Genomic DNA, 23,011 nt, shown 5'->3' with positions numbered 1-23,011 from the left:
GAAAAATCATGGTAGTTCATTGTAAAACCACTGCCACCAGCCATTCTGAGAGGAAAGGGTAGCATTTGACTGCTACATGAGTATCTAGACACAGGGGATTCAAAGTAACCCCTCCAGCACTCTATTGTAAAATAGGGTGTGACGGGTCTAGGAATACCATTCACACTTTTACAAAATATTACTGTCTTGATTCAGCCTCTAGCCAGGCGGGAGGATTAGGGAAAGCAGTCTTATGCTTGATCCATGACAAATCTCGAAACTGAAAATTCTTACTCCCTCCTCCAAGACCTAACACTGCTTAAGATGAGGAATATGTGGGAGGACATAATCTATTCAAAGAAGTTATTTACCGCCATGGTAATGTTCCTTCCAGGTATTCCTCATTGGCCCTCCCAACCTACCCCGCTGTAGAATTTCCTGGGCATTACACTTTACGCTCTTTCAGAGTCTCGTGTTGTCTAGGATTCACTGATGCTGGTAATTATGCATGAGGAAGGTGTAAAAACAGAACTGAATCCAACTGGCGCTGCATGTGCTATATATACTGACGATGTCGACTTCGTGATGGAAGCCCTCAAGGGGCATCGAGTGACGCACAGCACCCTCTGCCGAAAATGTTTTCCGAAGCAGCAGAAGCTGTAAGAGATCATAAAATGAGGAATACGTTGGAGGAACATCCAGTCGAAAGAACGTTACCAGGGTTAAGTAACATGTTCTCTATACTTATGGCTAAAACACAGTGAAAAATGACTACAGTCATATTATCACACAACACTGAAAATATATACAGATTTCTGAGGCTTGTGGAATCTGCTTAGATCACATGCTGTGCATAGGCAGACATCTAGTGGAAGCTGTGGAGTATTAGTTGTTTTCAAAACTCAAAGGGACGTCGACAGGGCGTGCCAGTAATACTATCCCTAGTGTGACGTCCACTGTACCCATGAAGCCTCACACGTCGAGGTCCCTCGGATTGTTATTTTCCGTCATGCTAGACGGGCGTGTATAGCGGAGTTCCTTTCGGCGATAGCCATTGACTTTGTATAATCACGATAGTTTTTCTTTCTATCCTTTCATCGACTGCCGTAACACCACGCCGAGCAAAGAGACAGAATACTGCCCGTCGGACACCATCTCGACCGACCGTATGGCTTTGGAAGGCCGCCCCGGGCCTCGCTCTAGACCAGTGGTCTTCAAACTTTTTTGGCCAGGGCCCCCCTGAGCAAAATTTGGGCAGGTCGGGACCCCCCAGAAATGCCAAATGGACAGTATATATTGCGCGCCGTCACCTGCTCCCATCAAAGTCGCTGGGCTCCCTCATCCCACTCCTACCCAGTCGCTGGTCTCTCCCCACCCCATCACACACCCAGGGCTCTCCCCACTCTGCTCCCATCACTATCCCATGGTTCCCGCCCATTGTGCTCCCACCATAGTCCCTCGTTCCCCCATCCCGTTCCCAACACAGTTTGAGGGCCAGTGGCGGCTGGTGAATCTTTTTTAAGTGGAGGGGCATTAAGGGGAGGTTCGGGGGGGTTTCCCCCTGTGAATTTTTTTTTAAATAATAGGTTAAAATGTTGCATTGTAGAGCATACTTTTAACAAAAAATGGGTAAATAGCCAAACAGTTTGCAATTGTTGCTGGGAGTCCAGGGGGCAGGCATTGATATTTTATTTCTATCGCGCTCGTACACAAGTGTTTCAGAGCGTGACAAGGCAAGGGAGGGGAACAGAGGAGAATAAAACAGCGCTCTTACTAGGCCCAGTGACATTGAGAACGCGCAAGTGTGAGGGGAAAAGTGCATGGAAGGGGGGAGAAGTGGAAAGTGCGAAGCAGAGGAGAAACAGATAAATAACAATAAATAAATAATAAAGGCAACAAACAGTGGTAGTGCAGCCAGCAATTTGCAAGTGCTACGTTTAAGGCAGCAGACAGGGTAGGTCTGATAAGTGCAGGAAGAAAGATGGTTCTCCTCAAGTTTTAGAGTGGCAGGGCGCTGTTCCAGAGGGAGGCGAAGCAAAACGCCCCAGCACTTGCATGGCTCAGTGAGCATGTGCGGCTGGGGAACTAAACTGAACTGTCAAAGGGAAACAGTGTTTCCCTTTGACAGTTCAGCCAGCCCAGGAGCACTCCATTAGCTGGATAAAGCAGCTGAGGGAGTGCTCACTGTTTCACTGGGCTGGCTCCTTAGCTCCTCCATAATGGGTGAGGGGCCACTATGCAGTTAGTAATGTTGACCATTGTTGCTGAATATATCACAATTTACTTACATTTTAACACAAAGCACCCCTTTGGGTACTATTGAAACAGTGGGCTTCATAACTACTCTGGCGGTAGCTGTGCCGGTAAAACCGGCACGGCTGCCACTGGAGTTGCATCCGGGTCTGGCACCCGCGAATGGGCAATTACTAGGTCATGCCGAGTTAGGCGGACATGATAATTGCCCTTTCGAAGGTGCCGGTAGATCCCCATTCCCATTTGAGCCCCATATGGCTCAAATGGGAAGGGGGAGCTCGGATGCACCGGCACCGTTAATAACGGTGCTGGTGCATCCGACGAGCTGAGGTCAGACCTGGCGGGGGCTGTCAAGCACCCACGAGCACAACTCTTACTATGGCGGAACGGTAGCAACGGTGCCGGTAGCTTACCAGCACCGTTGTTACTGGTCCGCCATAGTAGTAATGAGGCCCAGTCTGTGACTAAAGGAATGAATATCCATTTACAACTGTGGGCCACTTTTTCATTGTTGCCTGAGACAGTTTCATGCTTCAGCCCGCCCATGTGGGCCACCCCTGCCCATTTCTTCCAATCTAAAAAAAAAATTAAAAAAAAAAAATCTTTTTTCATGCTGAGCTCTCAGGGCCCCCCTGGGATGCACCCGCGGACCCCTAGGGGGTCGCGACCCACAGTTTGAATACCACTGCTCTAGACAGTAGTGAGAGAGGGGGGAGGCCATTGTTAGGCCATTTTAGAATGCATATCCTCCCCTTTGCTCACCTGGCTGCCATCTCCTTAACCCAGAATTATGGAAAACACACCATTTAAGTTTTGCCCTAAGTGTAATCATAAATTCCCATTGGTAGACAAACATTTAGTTTGCAACGTGTCTCCTGAGAGACCACGTCAAAACGTATTGTCGAGCATGCAGCCTCTTCAAGCCTAAGACATTGAAGGACCGTTCCACTAAGCGCTGGGGCCACTACGCCAGGCAACTCGAGGCCATGGAGCTAGAGGAAGCCTTCAGCGATGGCAGTGATGCCGTACTTTTGGAAGGCGCGGGCACCGGACTAACGTCAGCTACTCAAGCGCAGGCCCACCAACCCCGTAGGACAGGCCGGCAGCCATTTTTTGGGGACTACACCCGGCGGCAGCACAGCTACAAAAGCTCACACCACAAAAGGCATAAATCCCAGTCGCCATTCGACAGATGAGTCGAATACTCGACAACGTTCGACACCCTGTGAACGGTCCACTGAGTCTCGGTCCTCTGGGCAATCTCGTTCAAGATCGCCACACGACCGGGCTAAGACGTTGAAAGGCGACAAGGATGTCGCACAAAAAACACCTTCCGTAGGTCGTTCGTCTGCAGACGAAACCTCGGCCCCCACTCTTAAGTTCGACGTTATTCATCTGGTAAGACCTCAGGCCCCAAAAAGTCTGTTACACACTCCTCTGGGCGCCAGGGTGCGGAAAAACACCATAAAAAATAATCCTCTAAGACCCCTCATAGGGACAAGAGTCCTACTAGGGACAGGTCTTCACAAAAGGGAATTTTGTCTAAGCCCATAGAGAAACCGAAGGACTCTAGGCATAAGCGTATACCTCCTACTAATGAAGATATGGGTATTCCCAACATTGTAATCTCAAATTCAAAGGAATGGTCTTCGGTGGATATCGATAGTAATGCAAAGAATGACCTTTATGGTGAATTTCTTTGAAAAAAATCCAGATTGCCGCCATAGTTTTCAATCCACTCATCCCACCTCCGCCCCTTCTGGCTCTCAACCCCTGCTAAGAGTGCTCGCTCTGATGTCCCCGCACAGGGCAGAATTATAGATCTTTATGACCCTGAAATAGATCCAGAAGACCAGGACGATCTTTCATTTGTGGAAACATCTGACCCTCAACTTATTGATGAGGACACAGACTAACTTTATTATGGGGACGATGAGGACCCAGACGCGGACCAGGAGGCGAACATGTATTCCATAGATTCTCCTATTAATCAGGACCCTCCAGTGGTAGATACCCCGGTAGACTATCAACCCCTCCTCAACGAAGTCTTGGCCAAAGCGGCGGAACACTTCCGTATGGACACACAGGAGGTACAGGAAGACAGACTTTGCTGAGCAATTATTGGGAGACAAAAAGACAGTAGGGCAGTTTATCCCACTGCAAAAATCTGTGCAATGTAGTATTCAACCTTCTTTGGAGGCACATAATCTCACATGGGCCGGTTAACCCGCGTGTGGAAACTGTTCAGACCTGTACCTTCAGACCCCTTATACATAAGAGGCCAGTTAAAACCAGACTCTTTGGTTGTTACCACCACAGAAAAGAGACCAGGCACACCCCTTGCTTCCTTCGAAGCTCCACAGGATAAGAAGAAGAGAAGAAGATATATGCAATGGGCAGAAAGGTCAACTCTTCTGCAGCCTACCAAGCAAGAATTGCTAACAATGCTACACTTCTGGCAAGTTACAACTGCCATAAGTGGGAGGAAGTTTCCGCATTCCTCTTATCCGCACTTGAGCCACTTAAATCTCAACTAGCTCAGGTGGTAGTAGACGGAAGAGCTGTATCTACTTGTCTCCTCAAGCCAAATTTTGACGCGGCTGACAATGCAGGGAGAGTCATTGCAGAGGGCACTATTATAAAGAGGCACACATGGCTTCGCCAGTCAGTCGTAAGGCCAGAAACCCAGGCCACCCTAATAAATATGCCAGTGGAACCTGATGTGCTCTTTGGCAAACTGTAGAAGACTCACTTAAGACAGCAAAGGATGAGTATGCCACTCTACAATTCTTAGGTCAGCTCACAAACTAGCCCCTGGGGCAAAGGGGTAAGTCATTTTCGCCGCTTTCGAGGGTAACCATTCTCAGAGGGGATCAGGATACAACCAAGGCCAAGGTTCCTATGGCAACAATCAAGGACAAGCCTTTCAAGGCTATCCACGAGGACAACGTAGAGGTTGTGGTAATCGGGGCAGGGGCCCAGCTTGAGGTGGCACCCCTCCTCAGAGCAAGTGACAGTCTGCTCCAGGTACCCTCCCATACAGCTCCAGTAGGACGCATTTCCAACTTCACCCATGCATGGGAGGGTATCCCCTCGGACAGATTGCTGCTGTCCACGGTAGCAGGGGGCTACTGCATACAACTACTTCAACGTCCTCGCGACCACCCCCGAGACAAATGTTCCACTCACAGGAACATCAGTGGATCCTTCTAGAAGAAATAACAGCGCTTCTATTAAAGGACGCTATAGAAGTGGTCATAGCCAACCAGGTAAACAGGGGTATTTATTCAAATTACTTCCTTGTGCCAAAAAAAAAACGACCTATGCGCCCAGTATGAGATTTGCGGCCTGCAAACACGGATGTCAAGATACAAAAGTTGTGCATGAATACGCTACAAGAGGTAATCCCGCTTCTAAAAAAGGGGATTACATGGCAATACTGGATATGAAAGATGCATATTTTCATATTTCAACGTTGCCAGTGCACAGAAGATTCTTGCGTTTCAAGATGGCGAACCAGCACTACCAATTCAAGGTGCTGCCCTTCGGAATAGCCTCTGCTCCAAGGGTATTCACAAAGGTACTGGCGGTGGTGGCAGCGCACCTGCGCAAGGAGGCAATCCCAGTGTACCCTTACTTGGACATTTGGCTCATAACTGGGGAATCACCTCTGATTTGCAGACAAGACATCCAAACAACTATCAACCTCCTCTTTCAAGTGGGCTTCTCAATCAACGAGAAAAAAATCCAGCCTGGTGACAAGCACTTCCAAACAATTCCTAGGAGCTATCCTAAACGCAGATGAAGGATTGGTCTTTCCCTCAGAGGAGAGAATACGAAATGTGTTACTGCAAATACCACATTATCAGGCCGGCCGCCAGATAATGGTGCGCAAAGCGTTGCGTTTAATAGGCATGATGGCATCTTGCAAATACCTAGTTCCTCACGCGTGCCTGCGCATGCGTCCCATACATGCGTGGTTGGCGAAACAGTCTCAGGCAAGCGGTCAGTGGGACGATCTAGTGGTAGTTTGGCCAACACTGGTACAAAATCTTCTCTGGTGGACGAGAGAAAATCTGACGAAGGTGAAACCCTTCTACGACCCATAGATGCAGGCAGTGGTCACAATGGACGCCTCACTGGTAGGGTGGGGGGCTCACTATCTCCACCACACAGCGCAGGGTCTGTGGTCTCACACTGCAGCTCAGAAACACATCAATGTGCTGGAACCTCTGGCAGTATTGAAAGCCTTTCAGCCGTTCGGACCCCATTTAACTAACATGTCAGTGCAGATCCTGACTGACAGCACCACAGCAATGTTTTATATCAACAGTGGGGGGGGGGGGGAGACACGCTCTCCAAATCTATCCAGACTTGCACAGAAAATCTGGAAATGGGCACTCAGATAGAAAATGTTCCCGTCATCACAAAATGTTCCATGGGAACTCAACGCCCTAGCAGACTCATTGAGCAGAGATCCCCTACCAGAGGAACACGAGTGGCGTCTACACGAAGAAGTCGTAGAACACATTCTCTCAATTGGGTCTCCCAACTATAGACTTATTTGCCACAAGCGAAAATCGTCAATGCCCATACTTCGCGTCCAGTTTCTCCCAGTCAGGCTCCAAGGTGAACACCCTATGGATGAACTTGTCAGGGAAGTTTGCTTAGGCTTTTCCCCCAACTCTTCTCATGAGGAAGGTGGTGAACAAGTTACAAAAGGAACAGATTACGCTGATCCCTGTTGCCCCTATGTTGGCAAGACAACCGTGGTATCCACATCTGCGCAGACTGGCGATGTGCGTTCCCATCAAACTCCTGTGCCAGTGCAACCTACTCACCCTGCACGGAGGACTAACAGTGCACTCACAGCCACACTATGAACTTGGCAGCGTGGCTCCTGAAGTCATAAAGTTCGGACATCTCAATCTACCACAGAAATGTATGGATATCTTGAAGGAATCAAGAAAACCAAACACTAGGCACTGTTACTATGATAAATGGAAACGATTTGTAATTTGGTGCCAGAATAAGCAAATTAACCCCATTGATTGTACTCCTTCAAACATCCTAACCTATATGCTCCACTTACTAGATGCAGGGTTAGTGTTTTAACTCTCTAAAAGTACACCTGGCGTCTGTCAGCCTACACCACTTCCCATAACCAAGGTCTCATGGTGGAAGGTACCAGTCATCAAAGCATTTATGGAAGGGGTAAAGAGACTCTCCACCCTCCAATCTGTAACCCACCGCCAGGTTGGGACCTAAACGTGGTACTTGCTAAGCTCATGGGACCCCCATTCGAGCCTATGCACAAGTCTAGTCTCAAACACCTGACTTATAAAACTGCCTTCATAGTAGGCATCACTTCCATAAGAAGGGTCAGTGAAATCCAAGCTCTGTCAGTGCAGGATCCTTTCTTTACTATACATAAGGAGAAACTGGTTTTACAGACTCACCCTAGGTTTTCACCTAAATTCATCTCATAAATTCCATGTAAACCAGTCTATTGAACTACCGGCTTTCTTCCAGGAACCCAAAAGCTCTGGTAAGGTTAAACTCCACACACTAGATGTGAGGAGAGCGGTCCTCTATTACGTAGACCAGACTAGACCGCTAAGAAAGACCAACTGTTTGTCTCCCTAGCGCCAGGCAGAGAAGAATGCCCTCTCTAGGTGGATAGTCGGATGTTTCCAACTGTGCTATTCCCTATCAAATAAGACATTGCCTTTTACGCCAAGAGCCCACTCCACTAGAGGTACTGGAGCCACTCTGGCTTTCATTGCAAATCTCCCCTTAGACATTATTTGCAAAGCAGCTACATGGCGCTCAATACATACTTTCACTCAGCACTACTGCATTGGCACTCATGCTAAGACAGATACACAAGCGGTTCTAAGACATTTATTCGCTCATGAGAACCTTCTCACGTCCCACCACCTTCTTCCACTGCTTGCTTATCTATGCACACCGTGTGATCCAAGCAGATTCCACAAGCCTCAGATGTGATACATTACATTACTGTAATCATATTTCTGAGGCTTGTATCTGCTTAGATTCACATGTGACCCACCCTTCCTCCCCTCGGAGAGAATGCCCATGGATGCTTATGAGTTTGTCTGATACGTAGCTGCTTGGATACAACTGTACTCGCACTACACCTCGTGCTATCAAATGTCAGAAAAATAATCTGAGGGACCTCGACGCATGAGGGATCAAGGGTACAGTGGATGTCACACTAGGGGTGGTATTAGTGGCAAGCCCTGTCGACGTCCCTTTTCAAATTTCGAAAAAACAACTTTAATACTCTGCAGCTTCCACGAGATGTCGGCCTATGCTCAGCATGTGAATCTAAGCAGGTACAAGCATCAGAAATAAGATTACGGTGAGTAATTTATCCCATATACAATCACTAGGGTATGCAAAATACATATCAAACTACTGTAAAGAAAGGTACAGATTAGTATTTGCACTACAGGTCCACAGAGAATAAATCCTAACTTCAGAAGTCCATCCCTAAAATGTATGGGGCTTCAGGCCCAAAAGTTCAGCAAAGTACCACACCGTTCATGAAGCTGGAAAAGAAATGACGGTAGGGTCTCTGGGGCCCAGCGAAAAGTTCCAACTGTCGGGGGACAAGTTAATCTAACTCCCAAACATGTTCCCAACTTTCGGAGTACTTGTCTGAACAAGCAATTGCAAAGCCAGAGTGTTGATAACGTTTTATAAAAGTTATCAAACTTTTAATGGGAGTTTAGAGGGCAAGTATTGCTATAACTCACCCCCGGTACTCAATATTCTTCATGCGACTTGGCATGTCGGTTTAAGGTCCCAGGCCGCTTTTCCCTCCGACAGCCTCAGCCCTTGATCCCCAGGGTTTGTAGGTTTGAGCAGGTCTCTGGTTGTGAGCGATGCTGGGGCAAGAACTCTTAGTTGAAGAATGCAGCAAAACTCGATGCAGGGCCCCTCTCAGGACAGGAATAGACGTAGGTAAGCAATTTCGGACGACTGCCACCGATGCATGGCGATACAAAGGGACTCACTTGCCACAGTCAGACTTTCCATCCTATATCGGGTCCCCCTTGATGCTAGGACCACGAAATATCAGAGGTGAGTTTTGTTGCACAAGCTGATGATCCCCCAAGTTCCAGGGCTCAATGCATATCAGTGACGTCTGCAGTGCGGTAGTCCACACTCAGAGCTGGTCAGCCACAGGGCGGTCCTGTGGCACTTCCGAGGGCTCTTCTTTGTAGGACTCCGAGCTAACCTTGAGAAGGGATGTTCCTTCCACTCCAAGGGTCTTGCCGCCTTTCGCATGACTGCTTGATCTTCCACATGAAAGGGCTCTACCAGGGCAGCAGCAGAAGCTGGTCGCCAAGCCGCCTTCCGACGGGTCCACGGTCTCCTCGCACGTCTTGTAGCTGGACAGGAGTCTTGTCTCCTTTTTTTCTTCTTCCAGGATCTCTCTAGAGAGGGTGCAGGGGTCCTCTTCTTATCCCAAAAGTCAGGTAAGGACAGCAGCCCCCACTAGCCAATGACAGATCTCGCGCCCCACCCCCCCTTCAAGCGGTGGTCCAATCATGACCACTGGCGGGAAAACTCATGCATACAACTCAGGCATACTGGCACCAGTTTGTGGATTGGGACCAGACAGTCCCAGCCCACTTCCTGGCAGCAAACACACACACAGCCCCCCAAAAGCTTCTGCTTTCCCGGCACGAAGTTCATATAAGGATTTTTCTGGCCTCTCAGGTCAGGAAGAAGGCTAAAGGACAAGATGGCCAAAAGACAAGTGGAAAAACCTTGCAGCATGGCCATGTTTGACCAGTAGCCGCAGTTAGTAGCCAAACGCGGTAAAGCTAAAGCTCTGCCACCAGCTGGTCCATTTAGCACACCCAGAGTAACCAAAAATCCTCTGTGTTAGTCTTGGGTAAAACAAAATGTGTACCCCATTGTACTGCATTGTAAGATGCGTTGTACAATGATAGATGTTGGGCAAGATTGTATGCAGCACCCTTTGCGAGACTACACCAACCTTGTCGTCCTGGCAATAGGAACCCAACCTTTGGTATAAGTCTGTACTACACAGGTTAGTAGTATGGCTGAGCAGCCAGGCTTATCCGAAGAGGTGTCAATGTGAGCTGTAGGGTTATAATATAGAGATCCACAGTGACAGTTGTCGAAAGAAACTTATATTCAAGGTTTCTTGATTAAACAATTATTTATTAATTTAAGCTAGTCTTTAGAAGGGAGCAATTATATTAACACTAAAATACACTTTAGAATGCACACAGTTTCAATAAATCAGTAGATGCCCATTGGGGATGGCACACAGATACTTCCTACACCCTCAGGTGACTTAAATAACTAGGACACTGTGGACATTGATATACACATTTAGAGCAAAACTGAGTTTGCTGTTAAAAGGTTTTAGGGAATAAAGGTTACCAAATATTCTTAAGCAGTTAAGTACTTTATGAACCCTCCAATGCAAAGTAAATTAACCCTTTCTGGGGGGGAAAGGTAAAGCACAAAGTCAGAGGTAAGAAGAGTCTTTCAGGGAGCCAGGACAGCCAATGTTTAGTTAATGTTAATGGACATTTGTACCGCGCACTAACACCACCGGAGTGGTCCCCTGGCGCTCTGGCGGCTCTGAAAGAGGGAGGGGAAGGTGAGTTAGTGGGAGGAGGCTGGAGAAGTGCAAGAGTGCAGTGATGTACTGTTGGCAGCCTCAGCCCGGTGGCTCCGTCGGCTGGGCCTGGGGTGTATGCGGCTGGTAGACGTCGTGTACTGATGTGCGAGTCTGTGTGTTTGTTTTGTTGTTGCAGTGTAGTGAAGTTGGTGCGGTTTGTTGTGCTGGAGGTTTGTGGTGGTTTGGTTTGGAGTTTGAGAGGTGTATGCAGAGGAGGAAATTGTTAGTGGTATTGGTTAGTTGGCATCTCTATCCTGAATTGACCAATTGGGCTTGCGTAATCTCACCCGATGGGGTGCTTGGGCACCTAGTGCCTCTGAAGGTCTGTGCCCGTTTTGCATTAGAGGCCCCTTGAACATCTCGCTGCCTCCTCCGCCCACAACCTTGCATGTTCCTCACCCCCACCCACATGGCTAGTATACCTGCCAGTGTCCATACCTCACTTAGTGTGGTGATTGGTGGTATCTCGTCAGTTCCACAACTCAGTGGTACCTAGTTGTAGCTAAATGGGCGGTTGGGGATGGTAAGGATTGGCTGGGGTTGTTGCCTCCGTCTCCATGGGTCTCGCATGTGAACCACTCTGTCCGGCATCACCCCTCCCGGTGCCCCGAGTGCTTCTCAGTCGGTTCTGGGAGCTTGTCAATGTCCTTTCCCGTTTAGTCATTTTGCCTTTCTGTTTCGCTTTTAGTCTCTGGTATTGAAGAGCCAGGTTTTTAGTAATTTCCTGAATTTAAGGTGATCTTTGGTGTTCCTTATTTCTTTTGGGATGTTCCAGGTTTTTGCGGCTAATTGGTAGAAGGCGGTTCCTCCGAGTTTTTTCTTGATGTAAGGTTTTAGTTCCAGGCGGATTTCATTGGTTGACCTGAGGGGTCTCGTTGGCTTGTAGATTATTTTCTTTTGTAGGAATTCTGCTCCTTGTCCGAAGATTGCCCTGTGCGTTATGTACATTGTTTTGAAGGTGATGGTGTTTTACTGGGATCCAGTTTAGTGTTTTTAGGGCAGGGGTGATGTGGTCTCTTCTGGATAGTTTGAGGAGTAGTCTGGCTGCTGTGTTTTGGATCCGTTTTAGCTTCTTCAGTAGGTATTCCGGTATTCCGAGGTAGAAGCTGTTTGCATATCGATTTTTGACATGAGGGTGACGATAGTCTTACGCTCACCTGGTATCCACAGGGATGCCACCCAGCTGGGTTACTCGCTGGTATGCTTCTCAGCTTTGCCCTGATGTGGTCTGCGGGGAAGGTTTCGCCTGAAAATACAGGAGGACTGTGTTCAAGACTGACCGACGGGGGTAAGTATCCTTCCTCCACCCCGTATGCTTTCAGTCCCTCTGGCGCCCTCTCCTCACTTTGTGGTAGAATTAGGCGTGCTCTCCGTCCTGCCTTCTTTGCAGGGGCGCGTTGTCTTTCATGGGCGAGTGCTGTCCAGTTACTTCACTGACGCCGGCCTGTTTGATATTGTTCAGGTAGGTCTTATTGCTGTTCTTCAGTTTTGCTGCTATCCTGCATGCCTTTCTTTGTTTAAAATGTCTTTTTTCTCCCTTAGGTATGCGGAGCTTCAGCGCGGCGAACTGGCTTGGTTGAGCCCTGCTGGTAAATGATGGCGCATTAAGAGCGCTATGATGGGGTAAGTAAGCGCTATGTGCAGCGCTGCAAAGTCTTGCCTTTGCTAACCTGTGTTTTCCTTCCTTGTAGGTCAGTGTTCTTCAGCGCGAGTGGAATGTCCGGAGTGGTGCCAGCCGAGAGGCGACCAGCCAGCTAAGCCTTTTGAGCAGCTGATAATTTGTAAATGTCTCTGCCTCTATCTTCCTCTTTCAGGTCGTTCTGTCCGGGAGGCGTGAAGATTCGAGGCAGCTGTTCTCAGTAGCTGCGAGTGTTTAAAGATGAAGACTGCAGGTAAGATGCTGCTGCAAATGATTTTCCTTTTGTCTCCTTGCAGGGTCTGCTTCTCCGAGGTTCGAGGGAATAGCTGGACACGGTGAGCGTCACGTTGCAAGCTGCAAAGTAACACGAAGCATGTTCTGCAGTCAGGGTGTGTTTTATATAGCCCAGGTAAAATAGTACCTGGGAAAGTAGTTCCAGGCCTGCTACACCCAAAAAACTAGACCGCATAGCTTGGTTCCTATGAACCAAGCTATGTGGATGCCTCCATGTTGGCTGACAATATAATAAAGTAGTTTCCAAATACATTGTTGTTCATGGTGTATGAGCCTGGCGCCATAAGGGCTTTTGAAGAGGATGCCAGGCTCTAGAGGCCAGAATCCTGACTCCACCTGGCCAATGGGTTTGCCAGAGGGGGTTTTGGGCGAGGGTCGTGACAGATAGTGTGTTGTGTGTGAAGGAGAGGAAAGGTAGTATTTTTCTTGCCGTGTGGAGGAGGAAGAAGCATTTCTTGACTGTTGCGTTTATTTGCGGTTCTAAGGTTAGGGTGTTGTCCGTCAGGAATCCCAGATTTTTTACTATCTTAGACGGTGATGGTGCGGTTCCCATTTCTTTTGGCCACGGGATGGTGGTTTCCTTCTCTTGGTCTTTGGATATCATTATGATTTCTGTTTTTCCTGGTTTGATTTTCAGGTTGTTGGCATTCATCCAGTTGAAGACTTCTTTTAGACAGTCGGTTAGCTTTGATTGATCTTGTCTTTGATTTTGTAGATGATTTGAGTATCGGCTGCGTAGTTGTAGCATGTGATGTTGTGTTTCTTGAAGATTCTGATTACTGGGGTTTGGTAGATGTTGATGTACAGTGGTGATAGTGAGAATCCTTGTGGCACTCCAGTCGTTAACTCATGGAGTGGATTTGAAGGGTTTAATCCAAACGGTTTCTGCTCTGTCTGCTAGGAATGATTTATTCAAGCATAGTGCTGTGTCTGTTAGGCCTATGTCTTCTAGTCTTTTGGTTAGGGCGTCATGGCTAACTGTGTCGAAGGCTGTGGAGAGGTCGAGCAGAATAAGGGCTGATGTTGTGTTGGAGTCTGCATTTGTTTTTATGTCATCCCAGATGGATAGTAGTGCTGTTTCTGTACCTCTTGTGGGTCTGAAGCCGACTTGAGCTTGGTCTAGCAGGTGGTGTTTTTCAACGTATTCTTGGGTTAGTTTGTATGCATAGGTTTCGAGGCGTTTTGCCGGGTAAGGGATGTTAGAGATTGGTCTGTAGTTGGAGCGGTCATCTATGTCGCCGCTTGGGTTTTTCAGAAGTGGTTTGATGTAAGCTGATTTGAAGATCCTTGGTATGGTTCCTGTTGCTAGTGATAGATTTAGAAGGTTTCTGTAGTATTTTGCTGGCGTTCCTTGTGCGAGGATTGATTTGTAGATGTCTGGGGGACAGGGATCCATCGGTGACCCCACTTTTTTGCTGTTTTACCAGCACTGCGAATGCCTCTGCTGATATTTCAGGAAAGTTATTGAGTTTGTGCTGCGGTTCTGAGATAGGTTTGTTTGGTTGTATGTTGCTGTTGGTTGGCCTCTGTTGGATGGTTTGTCGGATGTCATTGTTTTTTTTTTATTTATTATTTTTTTTTTTTTAAGTGGTCTGCAAGGTCATTGCAGAGTTTCTCCGAGGGGGGTCGGGGTGTTGTCACAGCATGGTGGGTTTCTCATCTCTTTAATGATGTGAAACATTTCTTTTTGTGTTGGTGGCCTTTGTGATTCTGTCATCATAGTGCCTTCTCTTTGCCTTTTGAATTTCCTTCTTGTATACACGGATTTGCTTCCGAAACAGTTTTTTTTTGTTGTCTTGGTTGTAATCTTTTCACCATTCAAGTTCCATCTTTTTGTTTCCTTTTTCATGGTGCTTAATAGTGGGGTAAACCATTTAGCCATTGCTCTCTTTTTTGATGAGGTAAATGGTTTTTCTGGATCTATCTTGCCAATTGTATCTGCAATCCATTTGTGTAATATCTCTGCTTTCTCCTCAAGATCAGCTAGCTCTAGTTCTGTTGTTGAGGGTTTGGTTAACTCCAGTTGTTCGAATAAGTTGCTTTCTTTGACGTCTTTCCAGTTTCTTTTTGTGGTGGTTGAGAGTTTAGGGGGTTGGATGCAAACTTGCGTAGGCAGAGTGATTACGAATGGGATGATGAGATGGTTGCTCCACAGTATTTGTATTAGTGGTGCGGTGGTGATGAGTTTTTCCTCGGCGAAAATTGCATCCAGAGTGTGTCCTGCCAAGTGTATTGCCCCTTTTACTAGTTGTCGTAGTTTCATGTTGGTGAGTTGTACAGTCAGTGAGTTTTGGGAGTTGGCGTGATTGTCTTCGAACCAGATGTTGAAGTCCCCCAGGATGATTAGGTGTTCATGGTTGATGGCTATGTTGGTGATGGCTTCTATGAAGTTGTCGACGAAGGATGCATCATAAGTTGGAGGTCTGTACACCAGGATGAATGTGATGTTGGTTTTTGGGCTCGCTGTTAGGTGTATGACCATGGATTCGCAGTTGAGGATGTTGAGTGGTTCGTCTGTTCTTATTTTTAGGTGTTCTTTGAATGCTATTGCGAGGCCTCCTCCTTGTTTGTTTTTTCCTGTTAATTTGAAGGGATTTGAAGTATGCTGGAAGGCAGCTTTGGAGTGTGATTTTGTAGTTGTAGTCCAGCCAAGTTTCTGTGATGACGAGGATGTCAATACCATTGTCATCAAGTAGGTCGAAGATCTCTGTAGAGTGTTTTGACATGGATCTTGCATTTATTAGATTGTAGTGGAGTTGGAGGTGTAGTTTAGTTTGGCTTTTCTTGTTAGGGTCGTCTTCTGATCTTGTTGAGGTGTAGGTTTCGGGTTGTCGGCGTCCTCGAATAGTTCTAGGTTTTGTCTTGGGTTTTTGTTTTCATCGGGTTCATCTCCCAGGGGTTGCGGTTGTCGATTGGAGGTTCTTCTAGCTTTGGTGAAGTAAGGTGTTATCGCTTTGGTCGTGTGTTTGTTGTTTCTGGTGGTGTTCATCCTTCTTCGTGATTTAGTTAGGTTGTTTAAGGTTGCTGCATCTGGCGTTTGTTCGGTCTGGTGAGCCGTTCTCAGGGAGGTATGGAGTTAGGTAGAGGGATTTGTCTCTTCTCTGAAAGTTGGTTTGATTTTTTGATCCTGTCTGTGGGGGTGTGTTCTGTTGTTGCGGTTCTTAGTTGCAGTTCCGGAGCGTTTGTTCGTTCTTCTCTTCTTTCCCTCGGGGTGGGTCGTTTGCGCGGCATTCTGCAATTCTGAGTTGTTTAGTCTTTAAATGAGTTGATTAAAATGTCCAGTTGGTTATGTTTTGGTCTGCTTGTCTTGTGGTGTAGTACTTGGTGTGGATGCTGTCCTCTACCGGTTTTTGTCTTTGTCTGTAGGTGGTATTTCCAGCTGATGTTGCCTATTCGTTCAGTCGCTGTCTTGGTGGGGGTAAGAGAGGTGGTTAAGGGTTGTATAGTTGGGTGTTAACGGTGACTCTCTTTAGTCTTTGTCTCCCCGAACGTGGTTCACTGTTGTGAGTTAGCCATTTGTGTTTAGGAGGGACATGCACTGTCTGTGGAGTGACTTTGAGGGGCGCAGCTAGTATTTACTACCATGATGTAGTCTGGGCATCGAAGCCTTGTTAGATTTGAGAGGCAGGTCTGTTAATGCAATCTGAGTATCATCCAGTGTAATTTGGAGACAGAACCCTACTAGACCTGAGAGACCTGTATAGTGGGAGAGAGGCCGATCAATGTAGTTTTGGTATCATACAGTTAGTTAGCAAAAGTCTAGGTCAGCTTAAGCACTTCTTGCAGGTAGGTAAAAAAGTCTTGCACACCGTTTTAGAAGTCTTTGTCGAAAATTAAATCACTGTAGAGCCAGAAGCCTGGAGGCTTGTGGGGTGCAAAGCTGCAAGCAACTCTGCAAAAGCAACCAAGTTCAGTCTCCACTGAGAACTAGAAAGGCTATACAACAAGAGGTAAGTCCCGTTAGTTTTACAGCACCTTTGGTAAGAAGAAAGTGGTTCCAGCTGGCTTCTGTTCCTGTGTAGGTCTGTTGTTCCTGGGCCTCAGTCAGTTGTGGGGACAAGAGGGAGGCCGTCTGGGGACTGCTGCGCTACGAATAGAAGGTCAACGGCTGTAATGGGCAAACTTCAATTCAGCGGCACTTTGCGGTTTCAGCGCCTACCGACACTCGCAAATAGCACCACTGCGTTTCTCGGATACCACTCTGGACTTTCCCTGCATCTAGGGTCCAGCACTCTGTTGAAGTGGCTCAGGCTTGGTCCGTCCTGCTTCATGGGAGTCTGGAGGAACTCCCTGGAGCTCGGTTCCGACTTAAAGACACTGACTCGATTCTGGTGTTCCTCTCCCTGGCAGTCGGTTCCTGCAGCAGCAATGGAAGTACAGCCAGCTGTGACAGGATTTCCAGATGAGCTTCTCTAGTCGAGGCGAATTCAGCGCTTCAGCACTTCAGCAGGGCTTCACCGGGCAAACCAACGGTCCACGAGTTGCAGCAGGCGTCCCTTCCAAGTTCTTTGGATTCCTTCATCCAGTGGTCGACTCTGCCTTCCAAGCCAAAAGCCTCACCTTTTTATGTAGGTTTCTCCCATTCATTTGCAGCCTGGCTGTCAATCGCACAGTACAGCAGGGTTGCTGTCCTCCAAGGACAGCCAGTTGGCCAATCACCTTTGGGTGCATACCTGTAACCAAAGGGGATTAAGCACAGAGCGTTTCGGGCACCTTCCTCACTTCCTGCCCCTGCCAGACACCAGTGAATCCCGCCAAAGACAAAACTAACAAAGGGACCAAACGTTTGGCGTGCAGAGTAAATCTCAAGAAGGACCTTTTGAAGAAGAAATGGTGAAAAAAGACGACCGGGGCCATTTTGACAAAATGGGCACCCATGAGGGCTTTACTGCAGCTGCGCACGCAGCCCGCGTTAAAAACACATGATGGTAGGAAAAATTCAATCACTGCCACAAGCCATTTATTGTAAAAAAGGTTAAAATAAATGTTAAATGAGAAACTAGACAAAGGGGATACGAAGTAATCCCTCCAGCACCCTATTGTAAGATAGTGTGTGCTGGGTCTAGAAAGTTAGAAATGTAAGTAAAGTCAATTTCACTGAACTTAACTGCTCTTGGAAACAGTAGTTCTCCAAGAGAAGGTATTTAAACCTTGGAGGAATCTGAAAGACTTCCCTGTGCCACTGCACTGAAGGTGCTGGGTGTCACAATGTAGAAAGATGATGCCTATGGAGTTTGTCAGACTCCAAAACCAAAAGAAACAGTTACATTCACAGAAAAATACCTGAGTGAGTGGGGAAAAAGGTCTCTCGCTCTCTCCAGGTTAAAGATTAAAAGTCCTAAAGTCAAGCAAAAGAGCTGGGGGTCTCTAAGGTAGCAGGGAAATAACACATTTCTAAGAATTCTCCATAACAACAGAAGTTACTTCATGATAAGCTACTAAAAGTAGTAACAAAGTAACATGACTGAGGGAAACGATGTTTCCCAGTACCGACAGCCTGAAGGACATGCCAGTTTCCCCATAACAGATGACCAAAAGGCAGTGCAGTGAAGCTTAAGGCTTCACTGCCAAAAGATCAGGTCACATACAAAAGGTTTGGCGGTCCATAGAAATGGGAGGAAGGGTGCAGTGAAGAGGAATCTTTACTAACAGACTGCAATCCTGCTGGGGACACATGTGGACAATGGTATGGCTCCCTTTACTTGAATATTACTCTGCTCAACATCTTTAGCACAGGCCTGTGGCATTAAGTCTTGCGTGACTTTCTGGAAGTTGGAGAGCTGAAGGTCCACCCATGAGGTGGCCGGAAATTGCATGGTGGGAACCCCTCGCACCGTCTTCTAGCTCTAGTTTGAGTAATTTCGTACGCGCAGCAGGCAGATAACTGCATTCGGGCGCAGATGTTCACTAAATGTTGAGTATTTTGCTGTGGAAGCCTATAATCGCCCTGAAAGCTTAGGTTTATTTAAATAGGAAGGTTTTTAGTTTCCTGAACCTTGCCAATGTGGTACATGAACGTATGCCAAAGGGCAGCTGGTTCCACAACTTAGGACCAAACACAGAGAACCTCCTGTCACCTTTGGAGGTGCGCTTGTCTGGGGGACATGTATCGGGAGTTTGTCTCCTAATCGGAGGTCTCTGGTTGGGTAGTACTGGTGGATTCTCGTATTCAGGTATCTGGGTGCAAGTTTGTGATGACACTTGTACAGCAGATATGCCACCTTAAATTTGATGCGATCCTCCCATCAGCCAGTGGAATGCTTTCCTGGATGTGGAAACAGGGTCTATTTTACCCAGATGGGCAGTAAGCCTAACTGCCACATTCTGGGCCCTCTGTAGTCTTGACATTTGTTTCCCAGGAATCTCTGTCATGAGACTGTTGCAGTAGTCGAGGTGGGAATTTACCAAAGCTCCCACAACCCCTGGATGATATTGAGGTATTAAGAAGGGGAGTACATTCCTAAACAGACGCAAGGAATAGTATGCTGCTTTTACTTTTGCCCTTACCTGGGCTTCACTGGCCAGATTTTCTTGCCAGATACACCCGAGATGTTTCACTCTTTGAAAACTGATTGCTCACACCCAGAATCTGTGGAGTTATATTTGTACCTTCATCTCTATTTTTCTTCTCTGATCTAAATAATATTACTTCTGTTTTGCCTGCATTAAGCTGTAGTTGGTTGCAGGCCATCAATGTTTTTATATCTTGCATACACCAGCCTACCTTCTGAAATGCCTCAGGCAGATTCTGTCTCCACATAAATCTGTGTATCGTCAGCATATGAATGGAATCGTAAACCGTGTTTCCTCAAGATGTCAAACAGCGGCCCAATATATAGGTTGAAGATCAGAGGTGAAAGCGCTGAACCCTGGGCGACTCCACATCTCAGTTGTATTAACTCTGAGAGGAATGCTCCCAGTATCACCTGCTGGGTTCTATCCTGTAGGAAGGAGTCAAACCAGTCCACCACTACTTTAGCTGCTCTGCCTATATTTCCAATCCGTTGAAGTATGATCTTGTGGTTGGTTGTCAAACGCCGCCGACAGGTCGAGTATCAACAGTATCGTATTGCTTCCCCGGTCTGCGGCTTCCAGTAAATCATCCTGGACTGCTAATAGGGCAGTCTCTGTCCCGTGGTTAGGGCGAAACCCTGATTGATGATCATCTAAGATGTCTTTGCTGTCAACAAACTGCTGAAATTGATAAGACCATTTTTTCCAGGATTTTAGTGGACCAGCATAAGTTAGCCACCGGGTGGTAGTTTTTAAGTACCATAGGGTCTAAATTGGGCTTTTTTAATAGAGGTTTTACCAACGCTCCCTTGAGTGAATGTGGGACATAACCCTCTGTGAGATTTATTCACAAAGGTTGTTACAAATGGGGTAAGATTGGCTGCCAGATGAATGGCAGTGCAAGCTGGCATAGGGAAGGCCAGGTCTTTTGTAGGTTTTAGTTGGAGTATTAGAGCTTGTATTGCTTCCTTCTCAATCGGTTGGAAGCTAAAATTCTCATGAATTTCCTGGTTTTCTACCCCTACTTCCTCTTGTCCAGAATCTAACCATTCTTCAACAATCATTACTTCATTAATACTCTTCTGGATGGCCACGATTTTTTGTTCAAAAAAATTATTGAACTTGTTAGCCTGTTCCTGTGACTTGGCGGTCGGTGCTGTCATACATTTAGGATTCCTGAACCTTGACACTACATCAAATAAATCTTTGGCCCGATTGCCTGCTAACTTAATTTCTTCTTGGGAATTTATTTTTTTTGCCACAAAGAGGGCATTTTTATATTCCTTTGGGCAGACTCTCACCTTCTCTGCGTCTTCATCTAATTTGGAAGACCTCCAAAGTTTGTTGGCCTGGTGAACCTGTTTGCGCATTAGGCTCAATGCAGGAATAAACCAGGATTTGGATTTTTTAGCTGTCTTAAGTCTAAGGGCTTCATTACACAGTAGGCGGTAAGGGTTTACCGGTACCGGTATTTTACCGGTAAATCCTTACCGCCTTACTACGAGGTCCCTTTGCGGGTTGGGGAATTTAACGCCTGCTTTTTGCAGGCGTTAAAAACCAACCCGCAAAGGGACCCAGGGAGCTAATTACGGTACCGCAATTTGCGGTGCCGTAATTAGCACCTTCCCTATTCCCATTATGCCCTATGGGGCAAAAATGGGAATGGGGAAGGGCATTGGTGGAAGGGGGAATTACCGCCCCGCCAACCTTGGAATGGGGCGGTAATTCCCCTTTCCACCAAGGCGGTGCCGGTATTTTACCGGCATGAACCATGGTGCTAATATCGCCATGGTTCTCCGCCTACCGTGTAATGAGGCCCTAAGTGGTGCATATTTATCACAGATTTCCTTTAACAAATCTGCCCCTTTACTGAAAAATTCTTCACATGTCAGATTAATATCCAGGCATGCCAATCGGTTTTCAACTTCCTCCCCAGGAATTTTTTCTAAATCTAGTGTTCTTTTGTCTCACTGTCCTGTTAACCTAATGCCATCTCCCGGAAAATAAATGCTTGGCCCTTGATCTTCCACCGTCCCAGTGAGGGGAAAGGGGGTGGGATTTTGTTCATTAATGTGTGGGGGCAGTATGCCATAGAAGTACAGGAAACAATGTTGGTGTTATGAAGTGCTTAGCTCCTGATGATGCAAGATTGGTATGTTTTCTGACTTTTAATTGATATTTTCAATAAAAACATATAAAAATAGTATATCATTTCAACTTTCATTCGACAGGCCTTGATGGACTCAGTTAAATAATGATGTTGTCTTTATGTAGCTTGTGATGCCGCAAAGTGAGTAACAGAGGATTCTGGGAGTACCTAAAAGATAACCAATTCTCTCACTATATGGGAAAGACTCAAGCCATGCCAGGTCTCCGAACAAGTCATCTTGGTTTTATAGGCCTGAGGATGTCGCTTGTGGGTGGATGGAAACCTACTTGCTAGCCTGCACCCAGTAACTCAATAAGCAGTGGAGCCGAAAAGCTTAATGCAAAGTTTCACATTTATTTTATGCAATCAAACAAAAAAAGAATTCTAATTGCAGTGCCTCAAATGTTACTTCTTAAAAAGGGGCAGTGCGGTCTTATTCGCCCACGCTCCATTGAGTGGGGGCTTCAAAAGCTCAGGCCAAAGTTCTAATTTGGAAAGCAATTTTTGTTTAATACAACAATTTAATGGACTTTTGTTCTTGACAAGTATGTTATTTGCACAAGTAATTTGTCTTTGATTCTATACCAATGTCTACAAATGCCAAGTTTTCAGCACCTAGTTTGATTATTTTTGTGAAAAAACAAATTAATTATTTATTTAGGCGGCGTGAACGGTCACGAGAAAGGGATCATAGCAGATCGAGAGAGAAGAGCAGACGTCACAAATCCAGAAGTCGAGATCGTCATGAAGACTATTACCGTGAAAGAAGTAGAGAACGAGAGCGCCACAGAGATCGCGAAAGGGATCGAGAGCGTGATAGAGAGCGAGAATATCGTCATCGTTAGAGAAGGTTGGTATAGCATTAGCTCTTAAAGTTGTTTGTCAGCTACACAAACTACTTTAGTTTTTTTCTGGTCCTGGAGATTGCTAAAAGTCCGAGTTTGGTACCATGGCCCCCTTCAAGAAATATATAACAGTAAGTAAGCTGTGTAATTTATTCTGTGCAGTGGAAACTGATTCCTTTGTTGGGAACCTATAGAGGCTTTTCCAAATTCCTGCATGTCCATGGTTGGTCTTAAAGACTAATCTGTAGTTTATGCATAGTGTGTCCACTAAGTTAGTCCAAAGAATTGTTTATTTTTTTTGTATATGCTTTTTTATTGACATTTTATATTCGCCAACACACTGTCAACGGTTCAGCATTGTTCACTCAACATTTACAACCCCACATCTCTCCAGCTTCGATGAACAAGCATAGCTGGAAATGTACCCTCCATGCCTGTCCCCCTCCCTCCCACTTCCCCCTCAAACCTTCACCTAACCCACCCTCTTACCCCACCTCCCCCAATGAGGTACCCTCCTATTGTTCCGCTCAGATACACCCACATGTAGTCCTCCATTGTCCTGCAATAAGAAATCATCGGACCCAGAGGGAAGCCTCACTCCTTCCAGCTGTGTCCCCAACATTGTTTTTTAATATTGGTATGCAGAA

General features: G+C 46.6%; 1 protein-coding gene across 4 annotated transcripts in view; it reads left to right on the top strand.

Moving 5' to 3' along the window:
- The window catches only part of CPSF6 (cleavage and polyadenylation specific factor 6), a 539,228-nt gene that overhangs the window by 405,828 nt on the left and 110,389 nt on the right, over positions 1–23,011 (top strand). For all 4 annotated transcript variants that reach the window (XM_069629368.1, XM_069629366.1, XM_069629367.1 and 1 more), the window contains one exon: positions 22,181–22,369. In XM_069629368.1, coding sequence (XP_069485469.1) covers positions 22,181–22,364 — 184 coding nt within the window. In that variant the 3' untranslated portion in view covers positions 22,365–22,369. The remainder of the gene's footprint in view (positions 1–22,180; positions 22,370–23,011) is intronic.

This window comes from Ambystoma mexicanum, chromosome 12 (assembly GCF_040938575.1).
Source record: "Ambystoma mexicanum isolate Mex_15411 chromosome 12, UKY_AmexF1_1, whole genome shotgun sequence".
Taxonomy (NCBI): domain Eukaryota; kingdom Metazoa; phylum Chordata; class Amphibia; order Caudata; family Ambystomatidae; genus Ambystoma; species Ambystoma mexicanum.
The sequence above is the reverse complement of the archived record's forward strand: the minus strand, read 5'-3'. Positions and strand labels throughout refer to the sequence as shown.